At 49.1% G+C, this 17,277-nt stretch overlaps 1 protein-coding gene across 4 annotated transcripts in view; it reads left to right on the top strand.

The window, feature by feature from the left end:
• Positions 1 to 17,277, top strand: part of LOC137654447 (tRNA (32-2'-O)-methyltransferase regulator THADA-like) — a 64,240-nt gene that overhangs the window by 2,083 nt on the left and 44,880 nt on the right. For 3 of the 4 annotated variants that reach the window (XM_068388072.1, XM_068388073.1, XM_068388074.1), the window contains exons 2-3: positions 830 to 943; positions 1,194 to 1,279. In XM_068388072.1, coding sequence (XP_068244173.1) covers positions 830 to 943; positions 1,194 to 1,279 — 200 coding nt within the window. Of the gene's footprint in view, positions 1 to 829; positions 944 to 1,193; positions 1,280 to 17,277 lie in introns of those variants that run through there. The other variant, XM_068388075.1, reaches the window with a different exon arrangement.

The raw sequence follows: 17,277 nt of genomic DNA, 5'->3' as shown, positions 1-17,277 counted from the left end.
AAGCATGATGGAACTTTTGTAGTTTGTTGGGACACACCGGGTGTCAAATTTCAAAAGTTATGAATGACAAACAACACTTTAAAAGGGAAACAAACTCAAGAACACCACCTAACCTAAGGTTTTCTTCCTAACCTAACCTAACCTCACCTAGGAGCCATATCCTTACCTACTTACCTGCCGGGGAGCTATGTCCCCCTTTAGACTGCTATACCCTTAGCTTACCCTATGACTAAGTCTCATTGTTATTATTATTATTATTATTTTTATTATTACTAGCCAAGCTACAACCCTAGTTGGAAAAGCAGGATGCTATAAGCCAAGACCTCCAACAAGGAAAAATACCCCTGTGAGGTGTGAGGAAAGGAAATAAATAATATGAAAAGTAATAAAAAATTAAAATAGAATATTTTAACAACAGTAACAACTTTAAAACAATAAAATCTTTTAAGAACAGTAACAACATTAAAACAGATCTTTCATATATAAACTAGATAAAGAGACTTATGCCAGCTTGTTCAACTTTTGAAGTTCTGCTGATTCAACTACCCAGTTAGGAAGACCATTCTACAACTTATCATCTTCTTTAGATCGGTGGAAACTTGAAAAGAAGGACCAAACATTGCCCCCAATAAGAAGGCCAGACAATTGTGTGTCTGAGTTATTTTTAATGAATCCCTACCTTATCAATGTCTCGGAAAATTGCATGCAACAAAGTTTGTACTGTATTGAAGTCATTCATTAGCTAAAGAAGAGTATATTTTAAAAAAATTATATACTGTATAGTATCTTGTGTTCATATTAACAGATTTTATGTTCTCTTTCTTTTAAGATGGTGACAGACACAAGATGGGATCAACTAAGGCACCGAATATGGGGCAAACCTTTAAGCGGGGCAAGGTTCGAGAGTCACACATGGAACAGTTGATTTTAGACCCACTTCCAGGTTAGTAGTGGATGTTATTGAGTAACTGCTGAAACCTCAAATGTACAGGTATATTCTTTGTCGTTTGTTTTTATCGGTTTTTACACAGTCTTTAAAGTTTTTAGCCCTTTAACATTCAATATTACTGTGACAGATGCTTTCCATGATTGTTGAATTGTTGTAAATAATATCTATTTTCCAAAAAAAAAATAGGTAAAGAAAGAAACCTTCAAAATATTCTTGGGTTAACTGTTATTGTTTTTTTCTTCAGAAAATACTGATGATGACATCAAAGCAGCTTTTAGGGAATTACTAGTGCCTGAAAACCCATCTCAGCAAATTGGAGCAGTGGAAAAAGTAAGGAATGCAGCTCAATTTATTGTCTATTCCAAGAATTTTTAGCTCACAGAATAATTTTTAGAATGTTTTGCCATCATCATTGATCTATACTTTGTTCATATACAGTATCTATCCCATATGAAGTACCCTTTTAGTTAATTTTTGAAGCAAAGACTTTAGTTGAAAATTTCTATACAGTACTGTATTTCAGAAATTTATTAAACGTTCAAAGGTTGATCTTCTGTGTAATATTCATTACTGCGTTTTGCTTCATTATGCATACTGAATAAGATAATAAAATAAAAAGAATGTAATGATATTAGAAAAATGATGTAAGTTTACTGTTCAAATTTGAAATTACATTTAGCTCAATTGTGAAATGATAGAGTTAAAATTAAATTTGTTCCGTAACCGAAATACAAACCACGCTATTTACAAAGGGTATTACTTTTAGCGCAGCTGAAATGACAAGCCAATAGTTTTTAACGAGGGTTAATTACCCCCGCGCTAGTTAGCGGGGGGTGGGGAAGGGTAGCTTGCTACCCCTCCCCCCTCCACACACCGGTGACTTGCTTCACTTCACTTTTGGCTCGGCGGTGATCAGACGTGTCTGTTCATCGCCTTCGTGACAGCCTTTAATTTTCTGCTTTTTCTTTTCAGCTTGTGTGATTGGTTGGAAGTTGACCTTCAGTTATTTTCTTTTATTTACTATGCGTACATGCCCTGGAGTTGCCGGCCGTCCTTGTGGGACTTTCATGTCGGACGTTGTTACGGATCCTCACACCCTCTGCCCTCAATGTCGGGGCCGACGGTGCGACCAGGATAACATGTGCCGTGAGTGCAGGGAGTGGTCTGCCTCCCAGTGGGAGAGGTTTGGCCGTCGGCGTAAGAAGAAGTCCAAGAGAGACCGTTCTCCTCCGGGGTTAGCCTTGAATGAGGAAGGTTCTCGGGACTCTTCTTCCGCCGCCCAAACCTCCTCCGAAGCTCCCCCTCGTCCGCCTCCTAAGGAGAGTCGTCCGAGTGGGAGCGCAGGCCCTTGTTCTGTTTCCCTACCTTCGGTGGGGGGAGAGGGCGTCGCCTCCCATAGCGAGGCGGTTCCCCCTCCTCCTCCGGGGGAGGTTTTTGATAATAATGCCTTATCCAGTGATGATCTTTTACAGATTTGGTCGTCCCTGGGGCTTAAGGGCTTGCCCTCCAGGGTCGCTCTTATTGACCTTGTCTCGTTGGGGGCCGCTGTTAAACAGTCGCCGGTGGTAGCGGAGGTAGACCCTCTGTCTATTGTCGACGTCGTGGTGACAGAGGCCTCCGACGTGGCTGGGCCTTCCGACGCAGGTGCTGTTGCTGGTGATGGTGCTCAAGGCTCTCCTCCTCCATCCGTGCATCCTTCGAAGGGGGAAGTGAGTCCTTCGGTCTCGACTGCTGCCCAGCTTCCTTCTGAGGGAAGTGTTTTGACGGAGACTCCCCTTCGGAGGACCGATGGTCCCGACGATCTCCCCCGAGGCCGCCTCCGCCGTAAGGCTCACCGCCCTCTACACCACAAGGGCCTCCCTTCCCCTTACAGGGGGACTAAGAGGCGCCTTTTTGGGTCTTCGTCCTCTGGGGGGGACTCTCCTCGTCAGCCTCAACCGACTGCTCCGCCCTCCTTGAACCTCTCTGCAGACCGCTCACCATCTCCTGCCGGATCTTCGCCTTCTGGAGAACTCGTCACCCGACGGGCAACGGTCCCTTCGGGGCTAAGGGATTCTTCCCTTACGCGAGCAGGGCTAGCGCACAAGCGCTCTCCTGCTCGCCAGCGATCTCCTGCTCGCAAGCGATCTCCTGCTCGCCAAGACTCTCCTGCTCGCCGACGCTCACCTGCTCGTCGGCTCTCTCCTGATGTTCGCCCCCCTCGCCAGCGCTCTCCTGCTCGTCAGCTCTCTTCCGAGCGTCAGCGCTCATTTCAGGACCATCGCCCTGCGGTCTCTGACCACCCTTTAGTTCCTGCTGAACTCCCTGCTCACCATCCACCTGGTCCGGTGGCTACGCAACATCGTGCTGCGCGTGTGTCAGAAACACATGTTCGCCAACGCGCCAGCGATCTTCCCGTTCCTGCTCGTGAACGCGCCGCACCACCTGTCCTCTCACAGGACACGCGTCGACCTTCTGCTCGCCAGCGATCACCAACTCGCCAGCGATCACCAGCTCGCCAGCGATCACCCACTCGCCAGCGATCACCAGCTCGCCAGCGATCACCTACACATGCTGCTCGCCATCGCACGACCCTGCATGATCGCCCGCTTACGCATGCTGCTCCTCATCGCACAACCCTGAACGATCTGCGGATGCTGATCACCATTGCACCCTTTCACGCGATCATTCACCTGCGCATGCTGCTCGCCATCGCACAACCCTGCACGATCGCCCGCTTAAGCATGCTGCTCCTCATCGCACAACCCTGAACGATCGCCCTCCTGCGGATGCTGATCACCATCGCACCCTTTCACGCGATCATTCACCTGCGCATGCTGCTCGCCATCGCACAACCCTGCACGATCGCCCGCTTACGCATGCTGCTCCTCATCGCACAACCCTGAACGATTGCCTTCCTGCGGATGCTGATCACCATCGCACCCTTTCACGCGATCATTCACCTGCGCATGCTGCTCGCCATCGCACAACCCTGCACGATCGCCCGCTTACGCATGCTGCTCCTCATCGCACAACCCTGAACGATCGCCCTCCTGCGGATGCTGATCACCATCGCACCCTATCACGCGATCATTCACCTACACATGCTGCTCGCCATCGCTTACCATCACGCGGTCATTCACCTGCGCATGCTGCTCACCATCGCACATCAGTGCATCGACATACCACAGCTCGTCATCGATCGCCTGTGGATCTACATCGCCAGCGATCTTCTTCACCTACGCGGCAGCACGATCCCTCGCCGTCGCGCCATCGCTTGCGTTCGTCGCCTCGGACACGTGTTCATTTACCTGCCCACCCTCACGCCCACTCGCCTGCGCGCCCGCGCGATCGCTCGCCTGCGCGCCCGCGCGACCGCTCGCCTGCGCGCCCGCGCGACCGCTCGCCTGTGCGCCCGCGCGATCACCCGCGCGACCATTCGCCTTTGCGCGACCGTTCGCCCTTGCGCGACCATAGTTCGCGGCGAATTCCACAGCCGGTGGTAGCAGCAGGGACGCGTGCTCCTAGACGGCACTCGGGATCACCTCCATCCAAGCACAGGTTGGTAGTGCAGGACGAAGACAGGTCAGTACAGCATTCTTCCCCACCTTCTTTTCAGGCAGGTACCGTCGTGTCCACTCCAAAGGATCGCCCGATCCCTTTCACCTTAGCGAGGATTTCGGACTCTGTGTCCTTGGAGCAGCAGACTTGGTTTGGTCCGCTGGCACGGGCGTTAGTGAGGGTTATGAAACCAGCACTCGCCGGCCAGGGTAACAAACCAGCGGCTGTCTCTCCTACGCTGAAGAGAAAGAGAGGAGTGGACTTCGTGGTGACTTCCCCCAGGGCGAAGTTGGTTCCCAAGAGGTCGGTCTCGAGGGTCCCCTCTCCTGCACGAGTACTCTCTCCTTCTCCCGTGGACGAGGCCTTTCCGTCCTCAGGTGAGTCCAGTGGGGCGGTAGTCTTCCCCTCGGCACCAGGGGGGGAGACTTCGCTTCAGGCAGGAGAATCGTCTCGTGAGGAAGGGGCCCCTCGAACCTCGTTGTTGGGATCCTGTATCCCTCCCAGGAGGGAACCCAAGGATTCCAAGACCATCCCTAAATCCTCTGCAAGGTTTCGTCAGGAACCCACGACTACCCAGGGGAATGTCCACGTATCACCCCAGGAAGAGATTCCTGGGGCAGGAGACTTAGCTGCCAGCCCGCAGGGAGGAGAACAGCAAGAGTCCGAACATGCCTTCTGGCAGGTCCTAAGCCTGATAAGGCAACTTAACAGTCTTACGGATCCAGTCATCCCCCCCCGTGAAGGCAAAGACACGATTCTGAATGAAGTGTTTGACGTTCGGAAGGCCCCTAAGACCAGTGCAGCTCTGCCCTGGTCTCGGGGGCTGAAGAGTGCCAGAGCTAGGGCCAATGCTCAGCTCGCACTTCTTGCCTCCTCCAGTCGTTCCACTGCCCGGAACAAACTCATCCCTCCTCCTCGCCTTCAGCAGAGGAGGTATTTCGAGATCCTGGGTGAGCACAACCTCGCTCTTCCTCTCCATCTCTCTGTGGAGGAGCTGGCGAAGGGAGTTCCCTTGGAGAAACTCTCTGCCCAGCAGGTGTCGTTCTCGGCGGCAGAGATCCTTAACCACGAGAAGGTCGCTAAGTGTGCCATGCAGGCCACTTTGTGGCTGGACTTCTGGTTAGGATCTCTGGGCATCCTATTGCGATCGGAGGATTTGTCCAAGGAGACCAATAGGAAGGCCCTAGAGACCTTCTTGCTCTCGGGCACCCGCTCCATCGAGTTTTTGGCGCACCAGGTTACCACCCTGTGGGCCAACTCGGTGTTGAAGCGTCGCGATGCTGTGTCCGAGAGATTCCATCCGAAGGTCCCCGCCGTAGATGTGTGTAGGCTCCGACATGCCTCCCTCCTGGGGGAGAGCCTGTTTGAGCCTCAAGACTTGGAGCGAACGGCTGAGAGGTGGAGGAAATCCAGCACGGACTCCCTCCTCCACAGGGCCCTTACAACTCGGCCCTATAAGCCTCCAGCCCCGCTACAACAGCAGCAACAGCCTCGTAAGGCTCCCAAACAGGCACCGGCAGCTAAGAAAGTGGTGTCTAAGCCCCAGCCCTTTCCAGCCAAGGTCAAGAGGGGCGGTAAGTCCTCCAGGGGAGGCAAGACTTCTAGAGGTGGCGGCCGCGGCCGCAAGCCCTAGGAGTGGCAGTCCCCCTGCGTGTCCACCTGTGGGGGGATGCCTTCAGCGTTGCGTCCGCAGGTGGCAACATCACGGGGCCGATGCTTGGACGGTCTCGGTGATCGGCCAAGGTTATCGCGTCCCGTTCACGTCATCTCAACCTCCCCTGACAGCGAATCCAGTGTCGTTGAGCTCCTATGCCATGGGATCGGCAAAGGGGCTGGCCCTTCAGGCCGAAGTCGATACCATGTTCGAGAAGGGTGCTCTCCAGGAGGTCGTGGACGGCTCTCCAGGCTTCTTCAGTCGATTCTTTCTTGTAAAGAAGGCTACTGGAGGCTGGAGACCCGTCATCGATCTCTCGGCTCTGAACAGGTTTGTCAAACAAACCCGGTTCAGCATGGAGACAGCAGACACGGTCAGACTTGCGGTGAGACCACAAGACTTCATGTGTACACTGGATCTAAAGGATGCGTACTTCCAGATCCCAATCCATCCGTCTTCCAGGAAGTACCTGAGATTCTGCCTAGACAACAAGATCTACCAGTTCAAGGTGCTGTGTTTCGGTCTCTCCACAGCTCCTCAGGTGTTCACCAGAGTGTTCACCCTGATTTCGACTTGGGCGCACAGGAACGGCATTCGTCTCCTTCGTTACCTAGACGATTGGCTGATCCTAGCAGACTCAGAGTCGACCCTTCTTCGGCACCGAGACAGGCTTCTAGATCTTTGCCAGGATCTGGGGATCGTGGTAAACCTCGAGAAGTCCTCTCTGCAGCCGTCCCAACGACTGGTTTATCTAGGCATGCTAATAGACACCAATCTCCACAAAGCCTTTCCATCAGACGACCGGATAGCAAGGCTGAGGAGGGTGGCGGAACCTTTCCTCAGGCGAAAAGAACTCCCCGCCCAATCGTGGTTGCGTCTCTTAGGCCACCTATCCTCCCTGGCCCGTCTGGTTCCAAACAGCCGCCTCAGGATGAGATCCCTTCAATGACGGCTCAAGTCCCGGTGGAATCAAGGATCCGATTCCCCGGACATTCTGATCCCAATGGGGTCTCTGGAACAGACGGACTTGCGGTGGTGGTTGGCCGACGAGAACCTGCGGAAGGGAGTGAGTCTTCTCGTCCTCCCCCCGGAATTGACTCTGTTTTCGGACGCGTCAAAAGAAGGGTGGGGGGCGCACGTTCTGAACCAGAGGGCCTCAGGCCTTTGGTCAGAATCAGAAAAGTGCCTACACATCAACTTGCTAGAATTGAAGGCCGTCTTTCTGGCCCTTCAACAGTTCCAACGGTTCCTGGCGGGTCACTCCGTGGTGGTGATGAGCGACAACACCACGGTAGTGGCTTATATTAACAAGCAGGGAGGCACTTTTTCGCAACAGCTATCCCATCTTGCAGTAGAGACTCTGAGGTGGACCGAAACCCACTCGATAACACTATCAGCTCGCTTCATTCCTGGCAAGAGGAATGTGCTCGCCGACAGTCTGAGCAGGGCTTCGCAGATAGTGAGTACCGAGTGGTCTTTGGATCCTCAGATAGCCAACAAAGTCCTGACTTTGTGGGGTTCCCCGACAGTGGACTTGTTCGCGACAGCCTTGAACTTCAAGCTGCCCCTGTACTGCTCACCAGTCCCGGACCCCAAGGCACTCTGGCAAGATGCTTTCCAGTAACGGTGGGACAACATCGACGTGTACGCCTTCCCAGCATTCTGTCTGATGAGAAGGGTGCTCAACAGGACCAGACTATCGGTCAACTGTTCCATGACTCTAGTAGCTCCGCTATGGCATCACGCGGAATGGTTTCCGGACCTTCTGCAACTCCTGACGGAACTCCCAAGGGAGCTTCCTCCACGACACGAGCTTCTCAGACAACCCCACTCCGGTGTCCCTCACAGGGCCGTAGCCTCGCTTCGGCTTCACGCCTGGAGACTATCCAGCGTCTCCTCGCGGAGAGAGGCTTTTCGCAACAGGTTGCGGAGAGAATGTCTCGGCACCTGCGAAGGTCCTCTGAGGGAGTCTACCAAGCGAAGTGGAGAGTCTTTTGTGGTTGGTGTCGTGGAAGGGGTATCTCTCCACTCGATGCCACTATTCCAGCAATAGCGGACTTCCTTGTGTATCTGCGAGAAGAAATGCGCCTTTCTGTCTCGGCAGTGAAAGGCTATCGCTCAGCCTTAAGCTTGGCCTTCAGATTGAAGGGCGTGGATATTTCTTCATCGCTAGAACTCTCTTTACTCATACGTAGCTATGAGCTTACCTGCCCCCAGTCGGAAGTGAGACCCCTCCTTGGAACGTGGTTCGAGTCCTCAGGTCTCTCAAGAGACCTCCCTTCGAGCCATTACGCCAGGCCTCCGATCGCCACCTGTCTTGGAAGACTGCTTTCCTACTCGCCTTGGCCTCGGCCAAGCGAGTTAGTGAACTTCATGGTCTCTCGTACGACATCGCCCATTCAAGGGGATGGGGGGAGGTAACGTTCAGGTTCGTCCCTGAGTTTGTGGCCAAGACTCAGAATCCTGGAGTGCCGGATCCTCGGTTCGACTCTTTCAGGATCGCGAGTCTCCGTTCTGTAACAAACGACCCAGACCAGCTGCTACTATGCCCAGTGAGGTGTCTGAGGTACTACTTGAAGAGAACGGCTGCAGTCCGTCCTCATGTGCGAGCTTTGTTTGTGAGCACAGGCAGGACAAAGAGGAGGGTCACCAGGAACACCATCTCTGCTTGGATTCGAAGGGTTATCCACCATGCCCTGAAATCTGACCCTCCTCCGTCACGTCGCCCTCGGGCCCACGATGTCAGGGGTATTGCTACATCCCTGGCCTTCAAGAGAAACTTCTCTGTGACGCAGGTACTTCAAGCTGGGGTCTGGAAGCGTCAAACGACCTTCACAGCCCACTACCTGCAAGACGTGACCCACAGGAGCCTCGATACGTTCTCTATCGGCCCTGTGGTGGCTGCACAACAGCTGGTCTAACCTCAGGCTCCTTTTTGGACAAGTAGCAGTAGGTTGAGGGCGTTGTTACCCGGTCTTAGTCTGTGTGAATGAAAGAGTATGTCTGACCCTTACTTCTTTCTTCATTCTCCCCTCTCTTGGGGAAGCAGCATCCTGGTCCTCGCATAGCTGACCTCGACCGCTGCAGGTAACCCATGCTTCTTTGTGCTCCTAGTATTAAGCTTAATACTGTTGCGTCTCCCATACCCTGACGAGGTGGTATGGGGAACGTCCTATCCTAGAATTCCTATCTGAAGGTCTCAAGGTCAACTTCATAGGACGAGTCACACTCTCCTCCTCACACTACTTATGTAGGCCACTCGTTCCTAGCGATGCTAGGAACCTGTGAGGTACAGGGGCTCCCTCTCTCTAGTGCTGCTCACTGAGGGATCGAGCCCCCGGGCAAGCCGAAGTCAGTAAGGCTGGGGACTTTCCACCCTTCCTAAGGGGTAAGTCACCCTTTGTAAATAGCGTGGTTTGTATTTCGGTTACGGAACAAATGACAAATTCGAAGATAATTTGTATTTTTCCTAACCATACAAACCTTAGCTATTTACACATATGTGCCCGCCATCCCTGACCCCCAAGTCAAGTCCTACCTCTAAGTGAAGTGAAGCAAGTCACCGGTGTGTGGAGGGGGGAGGGGTAGCAAGCTACCCTTCCCCACCCCCCGCTAACTAGCGCGGGGGTAATTAACCCTCGTTAAAAACTATTGGCTCGTCATTTCAGCTGCGCTAAAAGTAATACCCTTTGTAAATAGCTAAGGTTTGTATGGTTAGGAAAAATACAAATTATCTTCGAATTTGTCATGTTAATAGTGCATTATTCCAAAGTAGGAAAATGCATTTAAGAAAATGCTATCACAAACTATACTCCAAGGAGAAGGAATAATGAGAGACATGTTCACACTGAACTATAATTGCATGTATCTTTGTTGAATTGAGAATAAGATGTGGAAACTTGTACATTTTAAGAATTTGAAAGAATTTATTAGGGTCTTGGAATTCATGGTGTGTACAGTAAATGCTTTACAGTACAAGAATTAGGTGTGCATTATTTGTAATGGTGGTTTTTGCATTGAATTTTTCCTTCAGCATAAATCCATTAGTATAGTATAGGCATTTTGTCTGCACAAAGTGTGATATATCCCTATCACCAGTCCGGAACAGTAGGACATTTCTTTACACGGGCCTTCCCCTTTCCTTGTGTGCTATAAGTAGAATTTTTCTATGATCATAGGAAGTAAATTCTAGACTTAGCACTATTCCACTCCATTCTGATCTAGTTAGTCAAGATATGGTCATTAAAGTATCCGTTTTTCAATATTAATCTTACCCGATGATCATGTAGCTGTCAACTCTGTTGCCCGACAGAAATCTACGGTCGGGATACGCCAGCGATCGCTATACAGGTGGGGGTGTACACAACAGCGCCATCTGTGAGTAGGTACTCAAGTACTTCTTGTCAACAAGAACTCAATTTTTCCTCTGTCGTGCCACCGGCAAGACCTACTAATACGCCGTCCCTAACTGGATTTGTTTTCACAACTTTTTGGTGAAGTACACTATTCCAGTTTTGAGCTTTCGCTATGCAGGGGTTTTATCTTCATTTCAAAACTTGAACTCGTTTTGGATAGATTTAATTATGGTGACGAAGAGAGTATGGACTCTCTTTCACTTTTAAATGGCCGACCCTTCCCTTAGACGGAAGTGTTGGTGTCGAAGAGAGTATAGACTCTCTTTCACTTTTAATGACCGACCCTTCCCTTAGACGGAAGTGTGTTTAGGTTTTTGGTAATTTTGCTTAACAAAGTTATAGATTCATTTTAACTTTCCATTTATTATAAACTTATAAAAATTAATTTTTATGTTTGTTTATATGCGACCTTTCCTAATAGTAGGCGGTCCTTACTTGGAACCGAAGTTAATTAACATTGAGCCCGTCATATCGTATTTCCTGTTAAGAATTTATGCTATTTTAATTTTAATGTTTTTGAAAGAATTTCTTTGATAGTCTCGTACTGTTTTCAAAGATGAACTAACGTTTAGTTTAGTCTCCGCAGTTGTTGACGTTCAGAACGTTCAACTTGCGCTCTATCGTTATGATAGAGAGAGAGTATTTCACGGTTTCACGTTGCAGTAAGAGTAAACCGATTCTAGCGTTTCGTTCATTCTTTCTTAGCTTAAATGGTTTTAATTCTAATAAAGGAACTTTTTATTTGGGAAACCTTTCAGTTTTTTTCCTTTAACAAATAATATGTTTTAACGATATATAATTGGGCTCATCTCTCAGGTTCTAAGTCAAGAGAGAGAGAGAGAGAGAGAGATAGAGACGGAGGGAGAGAGAGGAGGATAAACGTTTCGTTCAAGCGGGTAACGTTGTTCTCGTTTTTTTTTTTTACTCTTCTCCCTAGTCGCTATAGGGGAAGAAGGTAAAACGTTTCTAGAGTTTTATTCTTGTTCCCAGGCTTTATGCGGTGAGAGATTTTAAACGTAGTTTATTTGATCTAGTGTTTAGTCTCTTTTCCAGCCACTGAATTCTTTATCTTTCATTATGTTTTTCTGTTACATTGTAAAACTGTTTTCGCAATTACTACCTTTTAATGAAGGATAGGATTGCGTGTTTCAGGTACAAATCACTTAAAGTTTCGAGTTCAGTGAAATAAGTGCAAACAGAAAATCAAAAGTGATAAAGTGATATGCGCAAAGTGTTACAGTGTTGCGTTCGAGGGTTCGTTTGTTCGTGCCAGTTGTTCACCTTGTCCGTTACCTCTTACAAGCTCCCAAGCCCAGGGGAGAAGTAATGTCGAAGGACTTATGGGTTCCACAGGTCTTGATATACGAACAGACGTTTCCCTCCGTGGTTTCGGGTGTATCTACACACGTTGCCGACGTGATCACCCCACCCACACAAAGACGAGAGAGCCCATTTATTCCTCGTCTGCGGAAGAGGTTTCTCGTAGAAACCATGGACCAAATCTTGCAGCTTTTAAGTGCAAGTCGGTCCCTTCCGCGCAAGTCCAACGGCCTAGGTGTAGCCACTGGGTCAGTTCGGACTCGCTCCAGTCATCCGACGACTGCACACCTCCCAAGAGAGGCAAGGTGGTACCGCAACAGGCAGTAACTCCGTCTGTTGCCGCACCAGCTGTTTTAGACCCTCAGTCACAACGGACAGTAGCTCCGTTTGTTGTTGTCTTTCATAGACCCTAGTGGTCCATGCTGCAGACTATGCAGTCTCAGCTTGCGGCATTCATGCAGGAGTATCATGCGGAGAAGGTTAACACTGCACCTGTTAACCTACAACCCGCCGAGGTTGTGCGCTCAGCAGATACTGCGGCTGCCTGCTCCCACACTCCACCTGTGAGAGCTCCACCACCGATGCGCAGTCCACCCTGCCAGACGCATGTTCTTGCTGCTCCATCCGTTGACATGCGTGAGCTTCCGCATCAGCAGTGGGAAGGTGCTGTAGAGCTGCCGGGTTCCAGCACTATGCGGCTTTCTCCGCAACCCATGCAGCATGCTCCGCATACCATACAGCATGCTCCGCAACCCACCGCAGCCCCTCCCACGCTCCAGCACTCTGCTTTTGTTGTTGCCAGCTCCCACACTCCGACTGCGGAGAAGGTTGACGATGCACCCGTGGGCCTACACCTCCCACGGTTGTGCGCCTGGCGTGGCTTCCTGCTCTCACACTCTTGTTGTGAGAGCTCCTCCACCCATGCACAGTCAACCCTGCCAGATGTATGATGACTCCCACACACAGAGCACTCCGTTGCCGTGCGTGAGCTACCACAAGCTGCCGTGTTTTGACACGGTGTGTCAGCCTCCGCAACACACTGTGGTTACCGCCACTCGCCCGCAGCAAACTAGTCAGTCAGGAGTTGAGGCTTCCCCACACAACTTTGGTTGTTGCCATCTCACAGACTGTCAAACAGTTACATGACGTTGCCTTCTGGTCTGCTACTTATACACCAGTGCTGTATGTCCTCACGCTCCTGTTGTGGTTGACAGTTCAGTTTTTGACAGTTCACAGACTGTCAAGCAGTTTCATAACGTTGCCTTCTGGTCTGCTGCTTTTGCACCAGTGAAACCCTCACTGAGAGAACCTAGCTTTTCTCGGATATGGTTCCTGTAGATGAGAAAGTGCTGTTCTCCCTCCTTCTGATATTCCCTTGAGGACTCTGTCATTTGGAGAGGAGCCTTAAGCTGCTTAGCCTCCTATGGACTTTAATTTAAGCATAACATGCTTCCAGGGAGGGTAAATGGTTCCGCTTCAGTCGCTAACCCCGTCTGTTGCCACACCTGCTCCCATAGACCTTGGGCTTGGTTGCAAGACATGCAGTCCAAGCTTAGTCCTTGATAGAGGATTTTTTACGGAGAAGAACCTTCTTGCCAACGACCTTCCTACCGGTTGGTTGTACGCCCTGTTGACGCTGAGGTATCCTACTCACGTCCGCCAGTTGAGATGGTTCCTCCACCGGTGCGACCCAGTGTGGGTTGCCAGTCGCACGTTGACGTTAAGCTACTCTCGGAGGTGGTTGTGGACGTTCAGTGTTTCACTGGGAAGACGTTCAACACCCAGCAGAGGTGACTTGTTGTGACGCAGTGCGGCAACCTCAGCAACCCGATAAGGGGTTGTCTGTACTACCCAGACAGTCTAGACAGTTTCGGGTTGTCGCTGTACTTCCTCGCATCCCCATGGTTGACAGTTCACAGACTGTGCAGCAGTACCATGATCTTGTGTCCGGCTCCGTCACGCATCCACCAGTGCGACCGGATTCAGCGAGTCAGACGTTGCCCACTCCGTTGCCGTTTCCTCATCAGTTTCGGATGAGGAACCCTCTGATGAGGACATGGCTGAACAAGAAGATCAATCCCCAGCCCTGCTATCCATCCAGAAGATGCTGAAGAAGGAATACGGCCCTGTCAGGCTGTGGATGAGTCTGGTTAGGACACTGTCATCCGTGGTTCAATTGGTGTCACTTGGAAGACTTCACCTCTGTCCTCTTCGGTTTCATCTAGCTCTTCACTGGAAAAGGACGAGACGCTAGAAGCGGTCTCGATCCCGGTTTCCGGAAGATAAGTCTGGTCTAACCTGAGGAAAGGACTTTATCAACCTTTTATAGGGTCTTCCCCTGACTGTTCAGACCCCCAACCACGTTCTCTTCTCAGACGCATCGGACGTAGGCTGGGGTGCGACCTTAGGCGGTAGGGAATGCTCGGGATTATGGAACTCGAGTCAAAGGACAATGCATTTTAACTGCAAGAAGCTTCTGGCAGTACGTCTGACCTGGAAAAGCTTCAGGTCTCTCCTTCAAGACAAAGTAATGGAGGTCAACACGGACAACTCCCTGCTTTGATGTTCATCTCCTTGCAAGGAGGGACCTACTCTCTGACATGGTGCCAGTTCGCTAGTGACCTCCTCTCCTGTTCAACAGGTCTAGACTTTTCACTAGTAACAAATTTCTTCCAAGGCAACTTGAATGTCTTAGCAGTTTGTCTCAGTAGGAAGGGACAATAATTCCAACATATTGGACCCTCCACAGAGATGTATGCAAGAGACTTTGGGTCACCTGGGGCCAGCCAACCATAGATCTCTTCGCAACCTCGATGTCCAAGAGGCTCTCAATACTTTGCTCACCTATCCCGGACCCAGCAGTGGTACTGCAGAAGTTCGCCTCTCACGATGGGACAAAGTTGACACTAGTTGCTTCCCTCTGGCCCGCGAGAGAATAACTTACCGAGGTACTTCGATGGCTAGTAGACGTTCCCAGAACTCTTCCCCTAAGGGTGGACCTGCTACGTCTGCCACGCGTAAGAAGGTACTCCAAGGCCTCCACGCTCTTCGTCTCACTGCCTTCAGAGTATCGAAAGACTCCCGAGAACTAGAGGTTTTTCGAAGGAGGCAACCAGAGCGATTGTTAGAGCAAGGAGAACATCCACCCTTAGAGTCTACCAATCGAAGCGGGAAATCTTCCTAAACTGGTGCAAGTCAGTATCCGTATCCTCGACCAGTACCTCTGTAACTCATATAGCTGACTTCCTCTTATATCTGAGGAAAGAGCGATCTCTTTCAGCTCCCACTTTCAAGGGTTACAGAAGCATGTTGGCATCAGTCTTCCGTCACAGAGGCTTAGATCTTTCCAACAATAAAGATCTACAGGACCTCCTTAAGTCTTTTGAGACCACGAAGGAGCGTCGTTTGGTTACACCTGGTTGGAATTTAGACGATGTTCTAAGATTCCTTATGTTAGACAGGTTCGAACCACTTCAATCAGCCTCCCTGAAAGATCTCACCTTTAAGACTCTTTTCCTGATATGCTTAACCACAGCTAAAAGAGTCAGTGAGATTCATGCCTTCAGCAAGAACATCGGATTTTCATCCGAAACGGCTACATGTTCTACATCTTGGTTTTCTAGCCAAACACGAGCTGCCTTCTCGGCCTTGACCAATATCGTTCGTTATTCCTAACTTATCGTATGGTTGGAAATGAACTAGAAAGAGTATTATGTCCTGTAAGAGCTCTTAAGTTCTTTTTTAAAAACCTTTACGGGGCCCGTCTGAAGCTTTATGGTGTTCAGTTAAGAATTCATCTTTGCCTATATCAGAGAATTCTTTATCCTATTATTTTCAGACTGTTAGTACGAGAAGCTCATTCCCTTCTGAATGAGGAAGACCAAGCTTGGCTGAAGGTAAGGACACACGAAGTTAGAGCTGTCACAACTTCCGTGACCTTTTAATAAAATAGATCTCTGCAAAATATTTTCGACGCAACCTTTTGGAAAAGCTAATCAGTGTTCGCGTCTTTTATCTTAAGAATGTCCAGTCTCTTTACGAGAACTGCTACACTCTGGGACCATTCGTAGCAACGAGTGCAGTAGTGGTGGGGGCTCCACCACTACAATTCCCTAATTCCAGAACCTTTTTAATCTTTCTCTTGAAATATTTCTGGGTTGTCCGGAAGGCTAAGAAGCCTTCCGCATCCTGGTTGATTTGGCGGGTGGTCAAATTCTTTCTTGAGAAGCGCCTGGATTAGAGGTTGTGATGAGGTCCTTTAGTATGGGTTGCAGCCCTTCATACTTCAGCACCTAGGAGTCGCTCAGCATCCTAAGAGGATCGCTAGGCTCAGTAAGGAAGACGTACTTAAAAAGGCAGAGTAATGGTTCAAGTCGACTTCCTTACCAGGTACTTATTTATTTTATGTTTGTTATTTTGAATAACGGCTAAAATAAGATACGGGATACTTAGCTTCTTTGTTAACATGTATGCTGGTCTCCACCCACCACCCTGGGTGTGAATCAGCTACATGATCATCGGGTAAGATTAATATTGAAAAATGTTATTTTCATTAGTAAAATAAATTTTTGAATATACTTACCCGATGATCATGAATTTAAGGACCCGCCCTTCCTCCCCATAGAGAACCAGTGGACCGAGGAGAAAATTGAGTTCTTGTTGACAAGAAGTACTTGAGTACCTACTCACAGATGGCGCTGTTGTGTACACCCCCACCTGTATAGCGATCGCTGGCGTATCCCGACCGTAGATTTCTGTCGGGCAACAGAGTTGACAGCTACATGATCATCGGGTAAGTATATTCAAAAATTTATTTTACTAATGAAAATAACATTTTAATGTTGTTACTGTTAAAATATTCTATTTTAATTGTTGATTATTTCTTATATTGTTTATTTATATCCTTATTTCCTTTGCTCACTGTTCTATTTTTCCCTGTTGGAACCCTTGGGCTAATAGCATCTTGCTGTAGCTTAGCTAGTAATAATAATAATAATAATAATAATAATAATAATGATATGAAATTCTGAACACTTGAGTTGTCAAGGAAACCTATTTAACATAATTCCCATGTGCATGTAGATTTTTTTATATTCCATAGAGAACTGTATATTACCACTGGTTTTATATCTGTTTTCACCTTAATCCTAAGAAACTTCAAGCAAGGGCATGAAAAGTCAATGGTTTGGTTGGGACATAAATACAGTACATGAGTTATGGTAACCATTCAAGTGTCCCTTAATGATCTGGTTATCCTTAAGGTTCCTGTGTAAATCTGTAGCTAAAAAGCCATGTGTGGATGATTAAGATAAAATCTTCTTGAATTGCTGGAGATAGAAGTATAAAATATTCCCCATTTTTTGAGGAAAAAATTGTATATAAAAGACTTATTGGTGTTG

Source organism: Palaemon carinicauda, chromosome 15, assembly GCF_036898095.1.
Source record: "Palaemon carinicauda isolate YSFRI2023 chromosome 15, ASM3689809v2, whole genome shotgun sequence".
Lineage (NCBI taxonomy): Eukaryota > Metazoa > Arthropoda > Malacostraca > Decapoda > Palaemonidae > Palaemon > Palaemon carinicauda.
This window is presented reverse-complemented; position numbering and strand designations above follow the sequence as displayed.